Here is a 26,095-nt window from a genome sequence, read left to right on the forward strand (position 1 = left end):
ACACCTCCTCCAACAAGGTCACACATACTACTTCCTAACAGTGCCACTTCCTTTGGGGGCCATTTTCTTTCAAACCACCACAATGATCTAATGAGGTAAGCATAACACATGGTCCCAAGTTCAACAACATCCCGCCCAGACTTGAATCCCAGCTCTAAGCCTCATTTACTGAGTGGTCAGACTGACCATGAACAAGCAAGCTAACTGTCCTAGCACTGTCTCTTACTACCTAGCATGAGGACAATGTAAACATTTGCTGATGCGGGAGAATTGTCTGTATTCTGTCAATCATTTTAATAAAACGCTGATTGGCCAGGCAGGCAGTATAGGCGGGAAAGCCAGACAGGAAGTAGGGGTGGAGCAAAGAGACTGGGAGTATTCTGGAAGCAGAGCTCCCTCAGCACTCCTGCGCAGACCACCGAAGAGGCAGCATGTAACTTGCCCAGCTGAGAAAGGTACGGAGCCATTATGGCTAACATAGATGAGAATAATGGGTTAATATAAGTTATAAGAGTTAACAAGAAGCCTGACCTAATGGGCCAATCAGTTTATAACCTTATGGAGTCTTGTGTGTGATTTTCTTTGTTGCTTGTCGGCTGTTGGGGTACTGGGAGGGACAGAAACCCCAACAAGCCAGCCCTCAGGCTACAATTTGCGCCATGAAGATGACATGAACCAACACAGAGAAAACACTCCAGACACCGTCAAGTCCGTAAGAAATGCACAACGATGTGTTTGTGATTTATTATGATTCCTGTGCAGTCTTGTTATGCTTTGAAGAGCCCTGGTCATAAATTCTGGGTAAAGGGTGACAACGACCTGAGCAGACCCATCACTAGAAGATTTCAGGGGAGGCTTTAGTGCCTCAGACTTTCTGCATTTGTACATGAACTGTAATGAGAAGCAGGCAGTTAAGTTCGTTCCATCAGGACCCACACAGTTCCCAGAGCCAGCTACCACCTTAAAACACCAGCTGCGGCCAGTCGTCGAGGTTAGCAAAGTCTGGGAGGCGGATCCTAGAATCTAGGGAGCAGCCTCCACTGAGGACTGAGCAGGCTTCTCGAGCTCCTCTCCCAGATCCACAATCCGGATGGCGTTTTCCTTCTTAGACAGCCAGAAGGCAGCGTAGACTGGCTCTGAGAACTTGCAGTCAAACTTGTGGATCAGAGTCATGGTATCATACTCCACGCCGTAGAAGGAAAGGGTTCCTCCTGGGAAGCTGACGTAGATCCCGAGCCTCCGGAAAGGGCCAGCCTTGAGTGGGGTCTCTGTGTCGCTGTGCCAGGCTGTGAACTCCTTGCCGTTCCAGTGAACGCTCCAGGAGAAGTTGTTTCCGGAAATGCAGCTGTTTCGCTCCTCCCCTTTACGGTCAATGCCTTTGCAAGTCAAGCCCACGTAGGTGCCGCCTCCAGAGATCTCCACCTCAAAGTAATACCTGTGCAGGTACAGGCTCTGCTGGGACAGCACCTGCCGCCAATGCAAGAACCTGCTGGGGAGGTCCGGGTAGGGGTGCTCCCAGGGCGTGGTGTTGGTGACCTTGCGGTTGTCCTCCTGCAGGCGAAGGTACCTGTGCGCTGTGTCTGGGTCAAATGTGATGTCGCATGCATCTGAGGAAACATAGAAGACAGCTTTAAACCCAGCTGGTCCCTAAGGCAGTCGTGAGAATATACCCATCTTTTGGTTCTGTTTACCCAGCCCATGCTCCCCTAGCACAAGGGGTAGGTGAAAACCAGCGGAGAGAACACACTCTTTTCTAAGGCCAAATTGATTGGCACTTGCTGTAATATCTGAACTGAATAAAGAAGTTAACTCATTCATCCATTCATAGACTGTTTACAGGAAATCAGGCACTATTGTATGGGTCTGGAGTGAGTTCAGGGATTCAGATCCTCATATACCTACATGTGATCCACTCATTCATTTGTTAAGCATTTGACTAGCATTGAACATGGTCTTAGACATGCCGTCAAGTGCATTCAGCCCCCAAAATAATAACAGCACCTCCATGCACATCTACTCAAGTCAAACACAAAATCATTTCTCGTGTTTCTTTTGCCCTCGTCCCTCCTACGATACAGACAGCAGGCGGTCCTGTAGGCTCCAGTCACTCCTTTTAAGCAAGCCTCTTGCTTCGCCTGCATCTAAGCCATAGGCAACTGTTGCCTGGTATAGTGTAATAAGTTGTTTGTTTATTGTCCACAGTAAGAATAATATGAGTTTGAGGCCAGCCTGGTCTACAGAGCAAGTTTCAGTACAGACTCCAAAGCTACACAGAGAAACCCTGTCTTGAATAATACAAAACAAAAACAACAAAAATAAAAAAATAGTATTTCAAAAGATACCCTGTTTTATTTCCTAAAATAATATTTTAAAAAGTTTAACACATGTAAGAACACTTGTAAAGAAAGACAAATAATGCTAGTATATACTTAACTTTTCATTTTATGACCAAATGGCATTTTAGTGTACAATATTATGCTTGTCTCTAAAATATATATGTGTTCTGGACAGGAAACAGGAGAGAATAAAGTGGGAGAAGTCCAAAACATTCGAGGTTGCAGCAAGAGCGAGACATAGCTAAGGACTTCTGGGCAGGACTAAAAAAAGCCCCCCAAAAATGGGGAGACAGTGGTTGCTCCCCAAAACCACATAGCAGGCATCAGCTGCATGTTCCAGAAGGATGCCACAAAAATCAACTGACTGCAGTGAAGTTCCTTCTGCTGGGAGGTGAAATGATGACCTGTCGACTACCACATCACTTTAAGTTCCGCCTGACATATAGACATTTGCTTGCATTTATTATATACCACATGGTATTTGGAAAAATGTTTTCACCATAGGATGGCTAAATCCTGCCATGTGTATGTATGTAACATCACATATATATCATAGGCATTGCTTTTGTATATGGGTGGTGGGGATGCTTCCTTTTTGCAAGTCTACAGCATGTATTGTATGATAGGCCTCTTAAACGTGTTCTATCACAAACTATGGCTTAGGCATGGGGTACTTTTATTTGTTGTGTGTGAATGTTTGCCTGCATGTATGTCTGTGCACCACATGCATGCCTGGTGCCCTCAGAATCCAGAAGAGGTTGTTAGATCCCCTGAAACTGGAATTGGATAATTGTGAGCTGCCATGTGGGTTCTAGGAATTGAACTTGGATCCTCTGCAAGAGCAGCAAGTATCCTTAACCACTGAACTATCTTTCCAGCTCTGATTTTGCTTTTATTTGTACTTTGTTCATTCATTCATTCATTTGGTTGGTTGGTTGGCTGGCTGGTTGAGTAGGTGGCTGAGTGACTGCTGGCTGACTGGTTGGTCACTTAACATAGAATCTCACCAAGTAACCTAGGCTGGCCTTGAGCACTCCATTCCCATACCTTGGCCTTATGAGTGCTATGCTTAGAGGTTGCCAAGGTTATAGACATGTTCTACAATGTCTGGTTAGAAATACAGTGCTTTTGAAAATGGTAACTGTTGGGTATGGGCGCACATCTCTAATCGCAGCACTTGGGAAGCAGAGACAAAAGGACCATAAGTGTAAAGCCAGCCTGGGCTACATACATGTGGAGACCCTATGTCAAAAAAAAAAAAAAAACCCAAAATGCTGCCAGACCGCATCAATGTAATAATAACAAGATTTTTGTCAAGGCAGACTTAAAAATAATCCATGTGGTAAGTGGACAGGACATTTCAAAATATCAAGCCATGAAATGCAAAGAAGTCTGAGGGACTGATATGGATTGGAGAGGATTAAGAAAACATGAGAACATGGGTCCTGGTTAGCTTTGTCAATTTGACACAGCCTAGAGTCACCTAAGACGAAAGCACCAATAGAATTGTCTCAATCAGATTCGTCTGTAGGCAAGTCTGGGGAGGTTGTATTGATTATTAATTGATCCAGGAAGGCCCAGCCCACTGTGGGTGTCATCAGCCCTTGGTTAAATAAACATAAGGCTGTGATTAAACCAGCCGTCAAGCAGCATCCCCCGTGGTTTCTGCTTCAAGTGCCTGCCTTGAACTTCTGTCCTGACTTTCCGTAATGAGAGACTGTGTCCCAGAAATGTAGGATGAGATAAACCCTTTTCTCCCCTAAGTTACTTTTGTTCAGACTGTTGTCAGAGCAACAGAAAGGAAACCAGAACACACATCTGTGTTCCTGAGTTCAACTTTGGACCAATGCGGTGGTTTGAATGAGAATGGCCCCCCACAGGCTCCTTTATTTGAATACTTGGTTTCCAGTGAGTGGAACTGTCTGGGAAGGATTAGGGGGTGTGAGCTTGATGGAGGAGATGTGTCACTGGGGATGGGCTTTGGGCTCTCAAAAGTCCACGTTATTCCTAGTGTCTCTTTCTCTCTGCCTCTAGGTTGTCTTTCAGTGTGTAAACTCTCAGCTACTGCTTCAGCACCATGCCTGCCTGCTACCATGCTCCCTGCCATAATGGTCGTGGACTCTAACCCTCTAAAACTGTCAACCCCCAATAAACACTTTATTTTATATTTTGTAAACAGCCTTGGTCATGACGTTGTATCACAGCAATAGAAAAGTAACTAGAACAGCCAGAAAAAAAAATCTGCAAAGTTGTTAATAATATTGCAACAAAGCTAATTTCTTGCACGATGTATCACAGTTATGTACGACATCAACATTTTAGAGAAACTGAGTGATAGGTATGTATAGAGAAATTTTTATTCATTTTTTGTGTTTCTTAATTTATTTTAGGAAGAAATCTTTTAGTTAGAAACTTTATATCATTTAGGTATAGATGAGAGGTTATAAGAACCTAAATCCTCTTTAAGATACGGTGGTTCTTGCTTTGGAAAAGCAATACACTGCCATCAGCATGCGGAAGGGGATACCTTTCACAACTTACATTGGAGAAATTCATCCCGGGTTCTGGGCTCAGGTTTTGAGGTCCTATACTTGCGCTGGACAATGGCAGACACTTGAGTTTTGATGTCATATTCCTCTAGAAAATCAGAGAATTGTTACTAGCACCTGTCCAGGTAGCTGGGAGAACCCAAGAAACAGGCTGCCCTCCCCCAGGCTTCTGGAGGGTCTGGTGCCTGGGAACCTGGGCACACTCCACGTACCAGACAAACCCTACTGGAGAAGACCCCAGGCTGACACAGAAGCCACTCAAAACCCAGACACCAGCAGCCTGAGAAGCCAGTCACAGAAATGCTGATGCAATATAACAGATTTACTTCCTTCAGGTTGCAATTACAAAGCCGAGAGAAGAGTCACCAATGGCCTAGCCGAGGAACGGCTTTGAAATGCTTCTTTCTCCCTCCCTTCCCAGATTTCCTCGTAGTTCCTCACCTTCCCTGGCAGACTCCTGGAGCTTCTCCTTATAGCTCTCCAGCAGCTGGATTAAGTGCAGAGTTGAGTCTGTGATGACCTTGCGGATGCCTGAGAGTTTATCCTTCAGCCCTATGTAAATGCTGGGGGAGGCAGCCTCTTCAGTCTTCTTAAACTTGCAGTACTCCTGCAGAAAGGGAAACAGAGTCGGGCAGCTCTTCTCAGCTTATCTCTTCCTGCATCTGTGAAATGGGCTGATGGCAACGCGTGCTTCACAGAGAAAGTTCTTATAAAGTGTTTTCTATGCTTCTGGGCCCTACAGAGGAAGTGAGTCTTCTTAAAATCAAGTGGGGAAATGGGTTTCTTTCTTTCTTTCTTTTCCCTTTCTTTCTTTCTTTCTTTCTTTCTTTTCTTTTCTTTTTTTTTTTTCCGAAACAGGATTTCTCTGTGTACCTTTGGAGCCTGTCCTAGCACTCACTCTGTAGACCAGGCTGGCCTCAAACTCACAGAGATCCATCCACCTCTGCCTCCCAAGTGCAAGCATTGGGATTAAAGGTCTGCACCACCAATTCCCGTCTGGAAAGTGGGTTTCTTATTGTCAAAAGATGTATGAGCACAGACAGCTCTCATATATAAAACAGACTGAGGACCAGAGAGTAAGAACAGTCTTACCATGGTTATTTCTGATTCTTTCTCTTTCCATAGCTTAAGTACAGGTTGTGGTAAGGATAGAAGAACTGGCTACTGCTGCTGCATCTAAAGATTCCCAAGCCAACCCTCAGTCCTTGTCAACCCAAAGAATCTCCATGTTTTCTTTGTGTTTGGAATTGCAAAGCAAAACAAAGCAGAGAAAGAGAGAGACTATCCACATTTGGTTTTTTGTTTTGTTTGTTTTTTCTTTCATATATTTCTGGTTTTCACTGTATTTGATTTTCTGCAAACAAAAAGGAATTGTTTAAAAAGCAAAAGCAAGAAATTGTTTGTATTTGAAATCGTAAAACTGAAAGAAAAGTCGCAGATTCTTTACTCCGACCTGTCGGTTTGGTAAGTGAGGAATATGACACCCTTGAGAGTTTCGGTGGCTTTTTAAAAATGCCTCACAGTGGTATCTAGTGACAGATCTAAAACAATGTGTAGCGTTATCCTGCAAGATGGCTTGTCAAAGCACCTTGGCTCCTTGAGCCAGTCATGGTCTCTCACAGTCCCGTCTTTGCACATGGTGGTCTCTTATCTGGCGCCGCATACAGAACCTAGAGCGAGAGTCCCCTTCCAGGATCGTCCCCACTCTGCGCGGTTCTCTCTGTCCCTCCTGGATTACCGCTTCCGGATGAATCAAGCCCTGACTCTCCTGCTTTTACAGTTCCCTGTGTGAAACGACAGTCCCGTTCACGGGTGTGTCTCAGGCCAGATGCATGGAGGGTTCCTGCCCTGCCCCCAGCCTCCGTACCTCCAGGAAGAGCACAGTGTTGCTGATGGCGGCCAGCCTCTCCAGCTCCTGCTTGCTTTTCTCCATCTCGATGCTCCTGTACTCCAGGTGGGTCTTGATGCCGTTGACCTGATTCAATGCAGCCTGTTCCTTCTCTTCTAAGAACAGCATGACATCAGCCTGGGCCTTCCTCACAGCTGCAAGGAGTTCCCCAAACTTCTCTTCAGTGACCACCTTTACCTCTGACACCGACATCTGGTAGGGAAGAAGTGGGAGGTAGGCGAGACTCCATCAGTCTTCCAGCGTGGTCAGAGCACAACACCCACAACCAGGAAGCTGAGAAGTCCAAAGATTAAGGGACACCAGACCGTAAGAGGCAGTTCTGTGCTTGTGGGAATTCCGGGTTCCCGGGAAAGCAGATGTACTCTTCTCGGTATACACTAATTCTGGGGTTCTCATACTTCCTAATGCTGTGACCCTTTCATACAGTTCCTCATGCCATGGTGACCCCACCAACCATAAAATTTTTGTTGCTATTTCATAACTGTAGTTTTGCTACTGTTATGAATCATAATGTAAATATCTAATATGCAGGATATCTGATGTAGCACCCCTATGAAAGGGTCATTGGACCCCAAAGGAGTTGTGACCCACAAGTTGTGATAACCACTGTACTGACTATCATAAGGGCAGTAGTAGTGTTCAGTATATTTGATAAATATATTTCGAGAGAGAGAAATGATTGTGCTGTTTTGTTTAAGTATTCTTAACCTTGTTTCAATTATGCCTTGTTTAAATGACCATTAGCTGAGCCAAAAGTACATCTGATATTACAGGGTCTCCAGCAGGCAGTCCCCACGAAGGTTTAGAGAGTGTTGGTGACTGCGGCACCCAAACACTTGCACATCACTGAGTGCACTTCCGGAGACAGTCCTGGATGTAGATTCCTTTGTCCTAATCCCCATATCCCCACCCGATAGCCCAGGGCCCATTCTCTGCCTGCCTCAGCATCTTCCACACCCCCACTGCCCACATAGCTGAGCTCTCTCTCCAGGTTCTGTTTTCAGTTCTGCCAATTTAGGGCCAGGGCTAGGCCTACATCAGGCTTCTGAGAGAAGTGAAAGCGGCTGATGTCCTCAGGGAGGCACAGAAGCACCCCTCTCTCCGAGGAGGCAGCAACTCAAAATGAGTATCCTGGTCAGGAAAGGGCTGTCACGGTGCCGGTGGGAGCCAACAGCTTTGGAAAGAGAAGACAAGAAGGAAAGATGGCAGTAGATAGGAGAGCCACTGCCTGCTTCAGGCTGGACCTTGGAATGAAAGGCTGGGAGAGCACAGTCTCCAGTCAGCCTTTGTGATCTACGGCTGATGGCAGAAGGGGAGAGAGCGAGGGGCATCCCTCCTGGAGGGGGTCCTGAGGAGTGTATGGAATGCCCACACACTCATTGCATGTCAGTTTTTCCATTATCTGCTGGTTTCCTCAGGCTAGGACTGGATAGAACGTGAAGCACACACGCTGTGGTACCATTAAGAAAGAATGCAGAGAACAGAGTTTCTCCAAATTCCTCCAGCCCAGCCCAGGAATAGCCCTGGGATAAGTGGTCCTGTGCAGGAGCCAGGACAGCATGAAGCGGTCTAGGGTCCTTGTTGCCTGTCCGGTTACTTGTACAATGATATGGAATTATAAGTGCAGCAACCAGGATGAGTCAGCGCTGCTCTGTTGCAGAAACTGGAGCAAACGTCCCATCTCCTCGCATCGCAAACACCCTAACAAGAAGACTCCATGATGCTCCCTGTTACTGAGATGAGGAAACAGAGACACCAGCAATTCAGTGATTTGCCCAAAATAAGAGTTATAATCAGCACCCGTGTGTTTGATGACAGCCATGGTTCAGATGCGGTTTGTCCATGTGCTGGGCTACTTCGTCCCCAGCGTGTTAGGCACTGTAGTAGAAGGAAATGAAAGAGTCATAGAGGGCTCTGCCTGTACCCTCAGGAGGAACTGAGGTAGTTTGCCTGGGCCCCACCCCTCATGAGTTCCTGTGAAAGGACTGTTATAATCCCAGCACTCAGCGAGGCAGAGACAAGTGGTTCTCTGAGTTCAAGGCTAGCCAGATCTAGAGAGGGGGTTCTAGGGCAGTCGGAGATACACAGAGAAACCTGTCTCAAAAAAATGAAAACAAAACAAAGGAAAGTGAGTCTTGCTCTTCTGGCCTCTCTTTGTCTCTCTTCTGTACACATTCTTGCCACGGTGACGCTAGCCACCATGAGACCCTCACAGAACCCACCTTGAACACATACAATTATGAACCTCCAAAACGGAGCCAAACTTATTTTCATTTACAAAGAACTCAGCTCAAGCATATATATATCCATGGAATATGAACTCATCATTGTACACTCTCTCAGCACATGACTGGATTTCAATCTAATTGTTAAATTATATTTTAATACTGAAAATAGAATATGAAAGAAAGGATGGAGGAATTCACCTTGGAAGACAAGTCAGTTTTGCTTACAGACTTTGCTTTAAGGGGTTGGAGTGGCGGCTGTAGAGCTGTTGGTATCTCATCCAAGCTCCACATTAAGTAACTCGTTCCAGCTCTCTGGCTCAGTCACCCTTCACACCCATCAGGCAGTAGGAATCCATGTTTTACAAGTCATAGAAACAAGTAGGGACTCCCTGTCCTTCCCACTCTCTGTCCAGATTGGCTTTAAACTCTCGGCAATCCTCCTGTCTCAACCTCTCAAGTGCTGAGATTACAGGTCTGAGTCACCATGACAAGCTTGCGTATGCTTTCTGAACCAGGCTGTGTTTGCCTGGTAGGGGTTGAGTGTAGCTTTTCACTCAGAGATCCAGGAATTGTATTACGTGGGCTGCTTCTCTCACGGAGGGTGTTCTGTCTGAGCAGAGCAGATTCCCTGTCATACGTGCTAGAGACTGGAGAAAAGAGTCAAGAATTCCTAGACTAGTAAGTGGTGTTACTACGATCAGTGCAGTGCCGCATTGCTTGACTTTGGCTTCCCTGGCTTATGGACACTTTTAAAACAGATTCTAAAATCCAGGCACAGAAAAAGACATGGAAATCAATATGAGGGTGGCATGGGAAAAGAACCTCCATAGTTACAATATGTAGGTTCCTCAGAAAAGAACAGTTATGTGAGGCTAGATGGCATTAGTCTGAAGACAAAATTCAAGGCTAAATCCCTCCCCATTCCATCAGTGGCCATCCTGATGAAGGCTAGCCTAAGGGAGGCACCTGATGGTGGATGATGTTGATGATGGATGATGTTGGTGGATGAGGCTCCGGCTCCTGCTGTGGCATCTCCTTCCTAAACCTTCCCATTGGGAGATGTTTATTTGTATATGAATGAAATGTGTGAACAATGTTAATTACTTCCCAAGCCATGACAAGTATGCCATGCAAATTCAGTAGTTGATGGTTTTAAAAATCTGAGGATGTGCACACACCCATTCAGATGTACTGAATCATTCTTTGGACAAGAAAACAACAATCCCATATTCTCCCATCCAGTCAATTAGAAGAGTCCAAGACAGTCTTAACAACTCTCTATGTGGCTCCATACTCCTGGTGGCCATTGCACTATCTCTCTGGCCACCATGTCTTTATGGGAACTAAGTAGGACTCAGATTAAAGAGCCAGAACAGTGCCCTGTGTGATCCTCCAAATCATCCAAAACTTACAGATCAAGTCTCTGAGACTTTACAGAAGCAACTCTTTTTCTTTAGAAAGATACTGTCCCTATAACAAAGAAAATGAGATCTGAACAGAGGACACTGATATCTGACATTAGAGATTGCTTAGCTTTGTTCAGAGCGTGCATCCCATGACATTTGGCAGCTATGCAGGACCCTGAAGAGAGAGGCAGGACTCTAGATATGTCAGTTCCCTTAAGCCCCTAGAACAAAGGGAGTCCCTCCATCCTATAGGTTTTTATGGAGATCAGGGGTAAGCCTGATCTTAGCCTATATGCTAAGGGGCATTAAGGGAAGAACAAAGTAGGACCATAAACCTATCCTGCAGCTGCAAGGGAGAGGCCCAGCTTATCAACTGTGTGTCTAAGAGGGAGAGACTTCAGAGGTGTGGCCTGACTGCTAAGAAGTACAGAAAACACAGTAGTTAGAAGGCTTGTGACCTAACAGCTGTTGATTAGGAAGGGTTTTATCCTTCAGCACCTAGTTAATTATAAACATTCAGGAGACAGAGATTAAGTTGGATACTAGAATAGAATAAATTTATAAGTGAGTGGGTAGGTGATGGATAATTAGATGGATAGTTGGGTGGATGGATGGGTGATGGATGAATGGATAGATGGATGGATGGATGGGTAGATGGATGGGGGATGGATGGATGGATAGATGGATGGATGGATGGATGGATGGGGGATGGATGGATGGATAGATGGATGGATGAATGGGGGATGGATGGATGGATAGATGGATGGATGAATGGATGGATGGGCAGATGGATGGACAGGTGGGCAGATGGATGGATGGATGGATGGATGGATGGATGGATGGATGGATGGATGGATGGATGGATGGATGGGCAGATGGATGGATGGATGGATGGACGGACGGACGGATGGGTAGGTATGTAGATAAACAGATAAGTAGGTGAATAGGTAGTGGATAAAGTGTGGGTGACTGGTGGAGAGTCAAGTAGACAGAATCATTCATTCTTAGCATTTAAGATGACATTTCCAACTCAGTGACACAGGGCAGGTGTCCTACATTCTCTTCTGAGTGGTAGCTCATGTCTTGTTACCAGTGAGAGGTATTTATGGAACTTACTATTGGAAAATTAAAATCAAACCAGAAGAGACTAAAGTTAAGCTGCCTGTCATAGCACTGGCCTCACCAAATGCCACTGACTAATCTAGGAGTTCCTGATTCTTTTCTCCAGCTTCCAGACCACCTTACTGGGATAGAAGAAGCCAGGGGACACAAAGTTCCTGGAGCTCTGACTAAACACCTCTAATCACAAGCACACACACACACATTTCCGTTAGTTAAGAAAACATATATAATCCTGATATGAATCCCAGCAGCACTTGAGTGGCTGCTGCAGGAGGATTGCTAAATTTGGTCCTACCTGTTCGACATAGTGAGTTCTAGGCTAGTGTGAGCTACAAAGTGAAATTGTCAAAAGAAAGAGGGAGTGTGTGCCACCCAAGAGGAAGGAAGAGAGAGGGGGAGAGAGACAGACAGAGAAGGCGGGGTGGGGGACTAATCCGGGTGTATTTCATATTATTAAAAGGTGAATCATTTAACTAGTTTTAATACTTAAGTCAATTTTTAAAATATCCTTACTATTATTTTATGTGTATGGGTCTTTGCCTGCATTTATGTCTGTATACCCATGCCTGATGCTCATAGAGGCCAGAAGAGGTCATTAGATCCCCTGGAACTGAAGGTAAAGACAATTGTGAGCTATCACGTGGATTCTGGGAATTGAACTGGGGTCCTCCTAAATAGCATCTGGTACTCTTAACCCCTGATCCATCTCTTCATCCTACTTAAGTCAATTTTATAAGAAATCCTGACAAGGTGAAGGCACCTCATAATGTGGCCAACTGTGCCTACTACTTTCACTTACTGAGACCTTTGCTGGATCTTTAACCCATGTCCTATAGCCCCAAATGGGTCTCCTGCAGTGGCAGCCAAATATGCTGAAGCCAGAGAGGTCACCCGAGTCACCCTTACCAAGACAGACTTATGGTTGGCTTGGAGTCTGGCAATGGCGTTTTCATTCAACTTGAGCTTCTGCTCCAGTTCCAGCTGTGTGCACCGAAGGTCAGCCTGAGGAAGAGGAAGGAGAGAATTCAGGAGCAAAGAGTCTGGTGTATACAGATAGTCCCCAAGGAGGATAGCACTTTCTGTCCTTCGCATCCCTGCCTTTCTCCCCTGGGAGGAGAGCATGACCTTTAAAGCTGATCTCAGAAACCACCCTAGAGGCGCAAAGGGACAGACAGGTGTTAGTGGCCTCCTGGGACTGAATTCAGCTTGAACTGTTCTGAGATAAGGGTCATTTATGTCCCACTCTGGCAAAGAATCTGCATTCTGTCCATGTCCTGAGAAGTTCATTCAGGGTGAATTCAAAAGTAATAGACTAATTTGTCAGGCAGAGGACATCTCAGAATAGAGTAACATTCAGGCTAAGTCCTGGTTACTGCTCACTACCCTCATCCAGGTCTGCAGTGAGAGAGGCCGTGAGCAGGTAGGAAAAAATACGCAACTTGTCAAGGAAATTAGCACGAGAAACTAAAGATGCAGACAAGGGTAGATTCTAAATGATCTGCAATCAATAAAGGGATGAGCCATATCGAAGAGAATCCTCGGTGGTCTGCACGGGACATTGGGAAAGTGCTTTGAGAGCAAGACTTTTCATCATCGAAAGGGCCAGGTTTTGAAGATGCAAATATACTTGAAAAGAGAGGCTCTGAACTAAGGCTGTCACAGCAGGGTTTCTCTGCTCAGAAACAACTGCCTGGTGATGTATTTCAGAAGATTCAGCCAGTGATGGACACAGGGCCCACTAAGGCTGTCATTCAAGGGGCTGAGCTACATCTTGAACTGCCAGTAGAGCCAGGAACCCCACCCACATGGTCCTGGTTTTGCAAACATGATAGTGCAAGAGTCAGAGGGTCGTGGAGGGTTGCACCAGGATTCCAGGAAGTTAGTGAGACCAGGCAGTGTGTGGCAGAGACCCTGAGGGGGCACCGTATGAAGGGAAGTTGAAATTGAGGACATTCCAGAGTCATAACTGCGGAGGAAAGCTGCGGACATGGAACACAACCTGCCCAGGAAAAAGGCCGTGTGTGCTGCAGTCAGCAGAATAGGGGGTGTCATCTGGAACCCAGATGATTCCATCCCAGTCTCAGAACTGGGCATGAAGGATATGTTTTTAACCCTGATTTGGCTTAATTTTTTTCTTGTTATGTCCCATTCCTTCCTTTTGGAATGAGAATATTTACTCTGTGCCTTGTTTATCAGAGCCGTGTAAACTGTGTTTGATTGTACAGAGGTCCACAGTTAAGAGATTGCCTTTAGCTGGACGGTGGCGGCACATGCCTTTAATCCCATCACTCACTCGGGAGGCAGAGGTAGACAGATCTCTGTAAGTTCCAGGGCAGCCTGGTTTACAAGAACTAGTTCCAGGAAAGAGATTGCCTTTAGTCTCAGAAGTAACTTGAACTTTTTTTATTATGATATAGCCATGTACCTGCGGGGGTCAGGGATAGGCAGAATGTTGTGGTTTGGAAGTGAGATGTCTCCCAGAGTCTCATGTGTTTGAATACTTGGGTGCTGGGAATGGAAGCTGGGTCCCCGGGAAGAACAGCAAGTGTCCTGAACTGCTGAGTCATCTGCAAGAGCAGCAAGTGACCTGAACTGCTGAGTCATCGCTCCAGCCTGGGCTCTCTGTGACCAGCTGTCCAAGCCCCTGCCACCTTACCTTCCCACCATGACAGACTGCACCCCTCCTAACCTAGAAGGCAGAAACTCTACCTTCCATAAGCTGCTCTTTGTCAGGTATTCGTCCAGAACACCAAGAAAAGCTGTCGACATCTGTGCATTTCTTTTTATTTCACAACATAATGTCTCTAAAGATCCATTTCTTTACCTGGGAGATAGGGATACAATGCCTACTTCTCAGGTTATGAGATAACAAACTAAGTGAAATTAATAAGAACTCTACAGCACCAGGTACACTGTAAGTGAGCCGTAAGTGTCCATAGTTTCATCCTTTCTGTGATCGGTCACCACCATGCTTGCTCCCGTAACTGCTTTCTATTCTTGCTCTGTGTTTGCACCTGGAGGCAAGTTCTGCCCTCCCTACCCCACCCCTGCCCAAGCCAAAGCAAGGGCCTGCCTGAGAATCTTAGGTTTGTCTGTCCTGACTCTTCACTCTTGTCTTCTAGGCTCAGAGGACACCGTCATCTGCCAAAAAGACAATCTGCCAACATAGAGTACCTAAGCCTTTGCAAACCTCAGGGGAACTGCCACTTTCCTACGTCCACAGTGAGACAGCAAAACACACACACACACACACACACACACACACACACACACACACACTTAATAAACAGCTCTCAGTGCTTTTAATAGCTTTGGTCTGTGTTGCCAACCAAGTCATTATGCCCAATAAACCTCAGAAGTCATAAATTAAGCATCTAGCTGCTTTCCCACAAAGCCTGGGGGAGTTTCACACCTCCCTCACCCCTGCCCTCCCCCCTCCACACACACACACACACACACACACACACACTGAAGGAACAACTCTAGGCAGAGCACGGAGACATTGTGGAGGGCCCATAGGCAGACTTTGCTAAAGCCCTAGGTCTCTGAAATAAAGCTGAGGGTGACTCGGTCATGGCACCCTTGACACTTGAGATCTTATGTCTAGGAGTGGAGAGTGGGGAAAGGAGAGGAGGGGTGCCTTGCCTATTTGAGGGCAATCTTGGAACCTTTGCAATGACCCAGTCCCAGGGTCAAAGAGAGAAACGAGCAAGCTGCTCGTTTGAAGGAATCGGAAGACACAACAGAGCATGCCCTAGCAAGCTGGTTCATCTGAGCAGCGATGCCTCAAGGGTGTTTTAAAGCCATTATCCCTTCGAGAGACACCCAGGGTATCCAGCAAGGAGCTTCACGCCTCTGCCCTCAGACTTCCATAAAAGGAGAAAGGGATGCCTCCGCACCAAAGGAGGACCCCTCTGAGTCACCACGAAGGAAAGCACTCCGGATTACCACAAAAGGCGGGACTGTCTGGGAGTCTTGTCTCTCCAGTTATTCCTGTTCCTAGAAAATGATGGGCTAAGGAAAAAAAAAGAGAAAGAAAGAAAAGGAAAGAAAGAAAATGATGGGCTTCCTGAGACTCTGCCCTCAGAGTCCCCTAAGAGAGCGGCCCTGCACTCATCCAGGCCATGGTGCAACAGCCTGGGAGCAGGGCAGTGCAGGCTGGGAGCCCAGACAGCCCAGTCTTCTCCCAGAGAGCAGAGTGGGGGAGCATTGAGAATGGAGCTGACTGGAGTTTGAAGACCTTGTTCCTGACTGTAGGATCTTGTAGCGTCATTAAGTTTCTGCTCTGCTGCAAGGCCAACTTTGCCTTTAGGATCACAAGAGTTAGACCTGGACTCTGACTCCATTCCTCCGTGGCTGGACCGGGACCTGCTGCATGCCAATAAGATCAGCTAAGCCACACACTCCTGGCTCTTGGAAAGCGTAGTGGGATAGTCTGGTGCTTGTGAGTAAGCAAGTTATATAACACTGACCCAAAGGCACTCGTTTGGGTTTCTGTGAGAAATTATTACCCTGCGTGGCCCTGGAGCACCTACTGACTCCCAGCAAACAGACTGGGTGATGCTGGGTGAGAGTTCTAAACCTTCCAGTTCTCAGATGGTTGGTACCTTCTCTTCACAGATCCATCTTGTGTGAACAATCGGGATCCATCTTGACCTTTGGAATCAATACTAAGTTTGAGCTGGTAGCCTGGAACTAGTGGTCTTCAAAGATCGAAGGCATGGCTTAACTCAGGCCTTCCCTCTCCCAGGAGCACTGGCCTGACTTCACTTCCAGGCCGGCTCCCCACTTCAATCATGCCGAGTTGTGTTGCCCCAATCCCTTGGTATGCCGTGAAGTCATAGCATGTGTCATACCTTCCTGGACCAAATTCCCTGAGAGTACACAGTACAGCCAATGTCCCACTTAACCTGTCAAGTGCACTCTGAAGAGCAGGAGGGAACTACATGCACTTTTGGGAGCAAAGAAAATAACAAAAGTAGTCCCAAGAACCTAAGTTTCTCTCTCTCTCTCTCTCTCTCTCTCTCTCTCTCTCTCTCTCTCCCTCACACACACACACACACACACACACACACACACTCACACTCACACTCACAGACAGGTTGGAGGCTAGGGATGACAGCAGAGATGGAGATCTCATTTCCATGCTGGCAGGCCTGAGATTCTGACAAGATAAAAGTAGCCTCAGGACGATGATCTAGAGCCGAGAAGAGCATTGAGGTCTGTTAGGAGCAACTGAGCTCTGGAAGTTCATCAGGAAGTTCATCAGGTCATGTGCAGCCAGCTCTCCACGCCTGGTTTTCATCCATCATTCTAACCAGTGGGAACCATGGGCACATCAGAAAGGACTCACATGCCTGCCGGAAACGTCACTCTGTGCCCTCCCAGCTGACCTTGCTTTGCCATTTCCTGTACACAACATGCCTGCACGAGTTATTAGCCCTTGGCTGGTTCCAGAGTGACCTTCAGAAAGCAAGTTTACTTGCAGGCGGTGTGGGCCAGCTGAAAGGGACACTGGGTCTCTGGAATCTTCGATATGTCTAGTAAGTCTTTCCAAACAGTCCTAATAGTGCTTGTCTCTTCAAGGTACTGTCTTCTGAGCTGAGCTCTTGGGCTCCTTGTAATAAACCTTTTGCCTTCTCAGACTTGGTGGAGCCGCTCAGAGTGTGGCCGAGCCTACAGAGTAAATTTGCTCTCTGAATTAACACTAAGGACACGGGATGGAAAGGACACAACTCTCTAAAGTAAACCAGAAAACACAGGTCTGTTACACTGTACTCCCCCCCCCCCCCACACACACACAGCCTCTCAGTCAGGCTTTGGTGTTGCACAGCTCTCTCCTAAGATGTCTACATCTGGGGCTCCGTACGTGCTACACACTGCTCCTCCTGCCCAAAGCGCTCACCCACGTCTCTGTGGTACCAGGCGGTCTAGCCTTCAGTTTGTATTGCATCCATGTTGGTATAGGCTCAGAGAATTTCTGAAGGAACCAAGCGTAGATGTTCTGAGCAGAGGTTGTGGATATGGGATCTGGAACTGGGGTGGAGAATCTCCTCCCTACTTCTCAAATCTGGTGCATTGTTTGGTAGAGATTGGTTTTAACATCTTCATTCATAGGTTTTCCAGTTAAAAATTCGTAAAATTCAGATTCTACTTCCAAAGAGAATAGCAACATGCTGTGCCCAAATGTCTCTAATGTGTGTACACCAGATCTTGCTTGGTTTTTGGTTTGTTTCTTTGTTTCAATGGTTGTTTTGTTATTTTTTTTTAAGTAAAGTTAGGTCTGGGGAGACAGCTCCGTCAGTGAAGAGCTTGCTGTGCGAACCTGAGGACATGAATCCCACATCCATACATTGGAAGAAGCTGGGGGTGCTGAAGGGATAGCTCAGCAGTTCGGAGCTCTGGCTCCAGCTGGGCAGTGGTGGCGCACGTCTTTAATCCCAGCACTCGGGAGGTAGAGGCAGGTGGATCTCTGTGAATTGAGGCCAGCCTGGTCTACAGAGTGAATTCAAGGACAGTCAGGGCTGTTACACAGAGAAACCCTGTCTCGAAAAACCAGCCAACCAACCAACCAACAAACAAACAAATGATGAGAAGTTGGGAGGGGACATACTGTGAAGAGGAGGAGGGGGATGGGAGGAGGTACATATAATCATATTTCATTGCATGCCTATAGGACAATACCTAAAGTTAGCCTCTCCCTCCACATGCATAAACACATATATAAACCCACATGCACACAGACTCCCACATATAAGATAGATAAGTATTAAGATTACAATGTTGTGATTTGAGTTTTCCCTCATTTTTCTCCAATAAGGTGGCATTTCAGAAGCTTCCGTGCCTCACTCAACTGTGTGAACGTGAACAAGTACAGTAGAGACAGTCAGAGCCGTCACAATAATCACTGAAATTTTGGATGGGAAAGTCCACAAAAAGAACTTTGAAGTGACAATACCCATCAAGGGTGATTTCCCTCCGGAGGTTGGGCGGGGCCCTTTCCTTTGATGCCTTTGCTGATTTCTGTACTTTCCTTACAGGACATCCCTTGATCGTGGAAACACAGGACACAGTTGACAAGTAGCTTCCCAGGCCGGAAATGGTGACTCACTAGCATCTGGAATGCAGAACTTTCCAGAACAACGCCCAGAAAGACTAGAGAGAGTCTACCTCTCATATACCCTGGTGAGGAAAGTCCTTTACCCAGGCACCTCTTCCCTTTACTGCCCAAGAGCACGTGGCCCTGTCAACTGTGGGCAGTGCACAGAGGGGACGGCCTTGGGTGTGAAGCAGGACAAGAGTCAATCCCACTTCTGCTGGGAAAGACTCAAAGTGGGAGCCAGAAAGCAGGTGAAACTGTGGAGTCCGTGCCCCGAGACCTCGTCCAGGCTTTTTTGGCTTTAGGACAAAGGTGAGCAGTGCTCCAGAAATGGTTTCTTTATCTGATGGAAGTAAAGTGTCAGAGCACAGTATTTCCCCACCACTCCTGATAACCCTATGATGCGGGAGAATTGTCTGTATTCTGTCAATCATATTTTAATAAAACGCTGATTGGCCAGGTAGGCAGTATAGGTGGGAAAACCAGACAGGAAGTAGAGGTGATGCAATGAGAACAGGAGAATTCTGGGAAGCAAGGAGGTTCCTCTGTCATTCCTGTCCAGACCACCGAAGAGGCAACATGTAAGCTGTCACACTGAGAAAGGTACTGAGCCCATGTGGCTAACATAGATAAGAATAATGGGGTAACATAAGTTATAAGAGTTAACAAGAAGCCTGACCTAATGGGCCAATCAGTTTATAACCTTATGGAGTCCTGTGTGTAATTTCTCTTTGGGATTTGCCAGCTGTTGGGGTACCGGGCGGGACAGAAGCCCCAACAAGCCGGCCCCCGTCATGTTACATATGGCGCCCAGACGTGGATAACTGAATCCACAGAAAGCTTGAGAAAGCTTGGGATCGAATAGAGTAAAGCATGTTTTGTTGATAGCAGCAATTTCTCGGGTCTACTTTGCTTGCTAGAGGCAAGCAAGGCTCTCAAATAAGAGAGGCTTCCTGACTCAGCTTTAGCTGCAAAACCCTGCAGCTCTTTTAAGAGGTCCTGCCACAAAACACTTAAACTGTGTTGAGGAAAAGCTGAACGCATGCTTTTCGGTTTTCAGCCATAGCAGGAAAAAAGCTGCGCTGTTTTAAAATGCTGTCTGTCCTGCCAGGGCAAACTCTGACTCTTTCAGGCAGGCAGTCCGACTGAGTGTGGTCTGTGAGCAGAATGCTGCAGCTTGCTGGCAAGGACCTTGAAACGCCATAAGTTGTGGCAGTAAAAGGCTCCAGTGGTACCTCTACCATGAGTCTGGCCGTCAAAGCCACGGTTTTAGACTCATATAGCCAGAAAAAGAAAAATATACAATAAAGAGAGATTCAAAGAGGAAGAAAACCTCTAAATGGTTTACAGTGTGTATATGCAGGCTAAAAGTTAAAGTTCTTAAAGTTAAAAGGAAAGAAAGAGAGTAGTTGGGTGTGGTGGTACACACCTTTAATCCCAATGCCTGGGAGGCAGAGGCATATTGACCTCTGTGACTTCAAGGGGTAGAGGTAGATTGACCTGTGACCTCAAGGTGTGGTAGTACACGCCTTTAATCCCAATGCCTGGGAGGCAGAGACAGATCTCTGTGAGTTCAAGGTGTGGTAGCATACACCTTTAATCCCAGCACTGGGGAGGCAGAGACAGGAGGATCTCTGTGAGTTCAAAGACAGCCTGGTCTACAGTGTTATTCCAGGACAAAGATATACAAAGATCCTGTCTCAAAAAGTAAAAGTAAAAATAAAAGAAATAGAGGTTAAAATAAAGCCACATAAAGATGGAAAATGCACAGAGAATCTTCATACTGTATGCTATTATGCTCTCTTTAAATTGTTTGATTGCTGAGGAAGGAGCAACAACTGCTAAAAGACTTTTGTTTATAAATGCTGCTGAACTAACCCAAGATAGGAATTTTGAAAATACCTTGGCTTCAAAACTGAAGTCAAAAGGTATGTTACTTTGGAGAAGAGATTTTGCTTTTGTTTCCACAGAAAACGAGAGACTCTGGATTTATTCAGAGTTAAGAATAATCACCTTTGACCAAGGGAGGCCACCTGAAAAATCTCCGATAGGAACAGATGGCCCAGATGTCTGAGTTCTACATCCAGAACAGATTCAAGACTACTGCCTGAGATGATCGAGACTCACAGGATACTCCAGTCATGACTTGATTATAACTCTAAATTTTCTTTAGGTCCCCTTAAGACTATCAGCGCCCCCAACCAACAGGAAGTAGCCTGAAATACTACGCCCACATTCCCAACAAATGGACTGTGGGTATTTTCCTTTGTTAAAAAAAAAAAGAGGGAAATGATGCGGGAGAATTGTCTGTATTCTGTCAATCATATTTTAATAAAACGCTGATTGGCCAGGTAGGCAGTATAGGTGGGAAAACCAGACAGGAAGTAGAGGTGATGCAATGAGAACAGGAGAATTCTGGGAAGCAAGGAGGTTCCTCTGTCATTCCTGTCCAGACCACCGAAGAGGCAACATGTAAGCTGTCACACTGAGAAAGGTACTGAGCCCATGTGGCTAACATAGATAAGAATAATGGGGTAACATAAGTTATAAGAGTTAACAAGAAGCCTGACCTAATGGGCCAATCAGTTTATAACCTTATGGAGTCCTGTGTGTAATTTCTCTTTGGGATTTGCCAGCTGTTGGGGTACCGGGCGGGACAGAAGCCCCAACAAGCCGGCCCCCGTCATGTTACAACCCTATCTAGTAAGAAACTTTTATTTGCCAGTAAGTTAAGTCGTCCTTGGCATTAACCTCAATGTGTGTTTCAAATTCTGTTATCTTGGCTTTTTTTAAAAAAAAAAAAAAAAAAAAAAAAAAAAAACTCCACTGCAGCCTTTTAGACTGGCTTCTTTTGAGGTTTATTCTTTTCTCTTGGACTTCCGCCAAGGCTTGTATTTCGTGGGCTGATAGTATCTGTGCCTCACAGATCCTGCAGGGAGAAATACCACCCTCCTGAAGCAAAACTTCTACAGCCCACACCCAAACACACGTTACCAAACACTAACAAGAAACAGGAGGAAATTCCCATGCAGCGACAGAGACAATAGAGACAGCACCGTACCGGGGACACAGAGACTGGGACAGTGACCCACTTTTGTTTCCAAAGCCACTGGCTATAGATATTGACTTACACCGAACCAACACCCAGGCACTACAAGCTAAAGTCCTTGCCTGTGAACTCAGAACACGAAGTGACATCCACAGAGCCAGGAATGGCAGCATGTCCGACCTCTGCCTAGGGACACCATCTCCCACTGCCCCCTCCCATGTGAACAGACCCCATCACTCACCTCTTTGTTCCTGCGGGCTGTATCTAGGGAAACAGTGTTGTGGTCCCTGTGCTCACCCTCACCACATTCCTGGCAGACGCACTGCTGGTGTGTGTGGCAGAAGGCAACCAGAGGGCTGTGGTGAAGAGGGCAGGTCCGCAGATCCTGGTCCTTTGCCGGTTCCGTCAGCTGGTGGCTGTGCAGTTTGCTGTTCTCCTGGTGTGGCCGCAGGTGCTCCTCACAGTAATTCACCATGCAAGTCAGACAAGACTTCACTGCCTTTACTCTGCTGGCCCCAAGACAGAAGTCACACAGGATCTCCCCCTCCCCCTCATCACCAGGAGCCCTGACCTGTGCGGGACCACAGCCCTGCTCCTGGGTTTCCTCTCCTGGCTTCCCCAGAGAGTCCGTGTCCTCTTCTTGTACTGGGATAGCTGACCCAGGGTCTGGGCCAAGAGGGGCCAAAGGGTGAACGGTGATCCCAGGCAGTGGCCCTGGGGCAATCAGATCCAATTCGGCCATCTGGAGGCTCTGCGGACTAAGGCGTCCTTCCTCTGCCCCTTGGCTCGGGAGCTGTGTAGCCCAAGTCAGACCAAAGAGCCACGCCTAGCTGATTGCAGCTGCCCTGAGACATTAACTATTTCCTCCCTCCCTTCCTCCCGAGGAAGCTCACTCAGACAGGACTGGGCTCCTACAGATTGGCCAGTAGCCAGCTGCAGTGACAAGGCTCAGGACTTCCTTTTGGCTCTGAAGTCTCTTCACTGGCTCAGACTTCTCCTCCCCACTCCTAGCCCAGCCCAGAAACTTCTATTCTTATGGAAATAGTTGGTCTCCCAAAGGCTCTGCGGGAGACCACGTGTTCCTGTGGGTCTGGAAAACAGCAAGAGATTCCCAAGTTCTTTTGGAAGGTTACGTAGATTTATGTGTTCCCACAAGCCATATTTTGCTTTGCATGTTTTAAAGGGATCCAAAATGCAAGAACTTTGGCAGTAGAGCAGCTGCTTACCCTAAATGAGACACCAGCTTGGTCCCCCCACCACCACAAAAACTATGACCTAAATAAATAAATAATGTCGTCCAGCTCCATTTGCTCTTAATAACTTGCTGACTAGCTGACTTCTATTTTATTTTTGTTTATGTGTGTGTAGGTTTGTGTGTGTGTGTGTGTGTGTGTGTGTATATATATAACAGAAAGACAGAGAGACAGAAAGACAAATAGGCAAACAGATAGACAGACAGAGTTCAAAGTCTGATGTCTTTCTCAGTTGCTCTGCACCCCATCTTTTGAGACAATCTATCAGTGAACCTGGAACTTGCTAGGTCATCTAGAGCAGTTGGCCAGCAAGTCGCAGGGATGTTCTTGTCTCCCTGCCCCAGTGCTGGGGTTACAGGTGAGCACCATTGCATGGAGCACCATTGCATGGGCACTGGTGATGAAACTCGGGTCCTCACTCATGCCTCGCAAGCGCTTTACCCACTGGACCATCGTCCTAGCCCCACTTCAAGTTGACTTTTTTAAAACTCTCTCCTTTGAGGAGCCCCACAGCTGGGCCAGTTCTTGGTCTTCCACTCTCTCCCTTGAGCACCTCTCACGTGGAGTCTGATGATAATGGTTGTCTGGGTCACTCCTCTGAAACTCAAAGGCCTTTTTGTTGAAATTGACTCATCTGGATCTGAACAGGTGACCCAGGGGGTGACCTTTTGGCATCAGAGGATCAAAGCTTCTATCTTCAGAACATTCTATCACTGATAATGTTCTGATCATGCATCCCATGAGGAGCCATGAAGACCAAGCACATCACCTCCACCACCCTTCCCCAACCCTGCTTCTTTATCCCACAAATGTCACCAGACCCCACCCTCCAGGACTTGCCCTTGATTGCGCTTCTTCCCTCTGTGCCCACCTCAACTGCCTTTAAATACAGTTTTTTTTTCTCTCTTGCAAAACTCCTGGTCTCCGCATTTGTCATCCTGTGCAGCAACCTGGTTCCTAACTGTAGGACATGATGCATGTTTCTAATCCTGACCCTCCAGTGTCAGCTTCTAGTGCATTCCTGGAGCTGGCTGGGGATAGGTGATGGTGGGGAAGAGGCAAGGAGACTAGGGAAGACACTAGTTCCTTCACAGATAGCTCCACACAACCTTTCCAGGCCAAGATTTCCAGGGAGGGTCAAGTGCTAACCTAGCCCTAAATCCATCTAATAAAAGTGTTCCTAGATAGAGCATCCTCACCTTCTCGGGCTGTCATAACAAAGTGCCACAGACTGGATGACTTGGACAACAGAAATCAGTTACTTTCCTGACAGTTCTGCAATGTGAGAGGAATGCACAGAGATGACCGTAGCCCTTGTCTGAGGCCTCACTCCTTGGATTGTGTGTCTCCCCTGTTCTTCACACCATCTGTCTTATGCTTATCTGTGTCCTTACCTCAGTTTGCCTTAATTACCTTTCAAAGGCTGACCTCTGAATGCAGTCATGGTCCAAGATACCAGGGTTGTAACACAGTGTGTGAGTTTGGGAATGAGGAGAGGGTGAAACTCTGCTCGTGGCATGTAGCCAGAGGATGGAATGGGAGCTCCCCTGGATATGGCATGCCCACAACACATTGTTTAATAGCAGGATCATTCTAGGGCACATGTACCTCCAACTTCTGCATCCAAGAGATGTTCTAAGTTCCCCCCGGGACTTGTTCAGATCCCTATATGGACTCAGGTGGGTTTGGAGAACTTTTAGAATAGAAAGAGACAAACTGAGGAAGAAGAGTTTGGGTTCAGTGAGCTCTAGACTTAAAGATTGGGGTTGTTCTGCTATGGCATCTGCATCCTTGGAGTTAAACTCAACAGACCCAAAGATATTTCTGAGCAGCCCAGGTCAAAAACCCAAGAAATCCACAGGTTTCTCAGAATCAGAGTATTTGCAAGGCTGCAAGCTCATCTCAGATGCAGCCTTGCATCCTTTGAAGACACCATAGAACACCCATACCGTGATTTCCTAGTGTCTGTACTTAGGCCATGTACAGTGACCCAAGTGTCCTTGTTCCTAAGTGCACCGCCCTCAGAAGATCCCCAGAAGATGCTTCCCAGAACCCAATTTCATGGTTTGTATATCCCCAGCCAGGAGAAGAAAGCTTGCCCAACCAGCCCAGTTCATTCTCAGTCACTTCTTCAATACCAGCGAACATTTCCAGAATGACCTAGTACTTACCAGAAGCTCAACTAGTTTGCCCACATGCCTCTGCTCTTTCTCAGAAGGAGGAAGCGAAGTGGTTGCCCTGACTGGCTCACTCTACAGCCTCTAAGGTGGGAGAGAAAGAACAGAGTCTGCAGTCTCCAAGTGACATCCACTCACCCCTCATTCCTCCACTACCTCATTCCCAGCCTTTATCTCCATTAGCCCTTTCTGCTAGCGCTTTAATGCAGCGCATGGGCAGTGCTAGTCCCTCGATCAGTGCTCTGAGTTAACAGATATCACACAGTCATGTGATACTTAAATGTGGGCCCCAACTTCACCTGCTATATCATCTGCCTTCTTAACTGAGACACCAACCGAAGCCAAGGCTGGTAAACAGTTCTGATTTGGCTCCTGGAGAACTATGTCTAAGAAGGTCTAAATGTGTGCCCAAGCTCCCTGGGAATGGGAATAACGCTATGGAGACATGGAGTGGAAGACAGCGGTCTCTCTATAGGCACATCTCAAGCCTCTAGGACCACGGGAGTCAACAATATGTCTGAATTGCTTCAACAATAGCCTACAAAGCAGAGTCTTTGGGGTGTCACTGTGGGCCCAAGCGTTGACTCCAGTACCAAAGACTGGAACTCATCTCCCCAACCCTCAGATGCTTTTAAGGCCCTTTAACACCTCAACACCAGAAGATTGAAGATATAACATCATGGATTCTATTATAGTCAATTTCTAATTTTCTACTGAACCAAGTGTTCCACAATGACCCTCCCACACACACACCTCCTTTCCATGAAGATCCAGGCCGTTCTGACAATTTTAGTCACTTGGTCAGTTTCTTTTGCCCCCTTACACAGTAACTGAAACTCGATGTCCCCTAATGTCTCTCTCTGATTCTCCTGCCACTTCTCAACTGGCCCTAGCCCCTTTCTCACATCTTATAATTGTCAAATGCAGGAGTCCTCTTTCGCCACTACAATATCTAGACGCCATTCCC

The 26,095-nt window shown here is 46.7% G+C and overlaps 1 protein-coding gene across 1 annotated transcript; it reads right to left on the bottom strand.

Annotated features, from left to right (window-relative positions):
• Positions 1 to 709: 709 nt before the first annotated feature.
• Trim16 (tripartite motif containing 16) lies at positions 710 to 22,653 on the bottom strand. Its single transcript, XM_048448240.3, has 6 exons — positions 21,940 to 22,653; positions 12,457 to 12,552; positions 6,753 to 6,986; positions 5,327 to 5,492; positions 4,878 to 4,973; positions 710 to 1,607 (listed from the first exon to the last, which is right to left on the bottom strand). Exons 1-6 carry the CDS (start codon positions 22,438 to 22,440, stop codon positions 1,024 to 1,026), a joined length of 1,677 nt encoding a protein of 558 aa, XP_048304197.3. The 5' UTR covers positions 22,441 to 22,653; the 3' UTR covers positions 710 to 1,023.
• Between the last annotated feature and the right edge of the window lie 3,442 nt (positions 22,654 to 26,095).

The sequence above is a fragment of the Myodes glareolus genome, chromosome 9 (genome assembly GCF_982192425.1).
Source record: "Myodes glareolus chromosome 9, mMyoGla1.1, whole genome shotgun sequence".
Lineage (NCBI taxonomy): Eukaryota > Metazoa > Chordata > Mammalia > Rodentia > Cricetidae > Myodes > Myodes glareolus.

Excerpts from the sequence above, each read along its gene's own strand:
- Trim16 (XM_048448240.3), bottom strand. The coding sequence starts at position 22,440 with ATGGCCGAATTGGATCTGATTGCCCCAGGGCCACTGCCTGGGATCACC. Across the intron at positions 12,553-21,939 it reads CAGCCCGCAGGAACAAAGAG|GCTGACCTTCGGTGCACACA; the intron begins GTGAGTGATGGG and ends CCTCTTCCTCAG. Across the intron at positions 5,493-6,752 it reads ACACTGTGCTCTTCCTGGAG|GAGTACTGCAAGTTTAAGAA; the intron begins GTACGGAGGCTG and ends CCCTTTCTGCAG.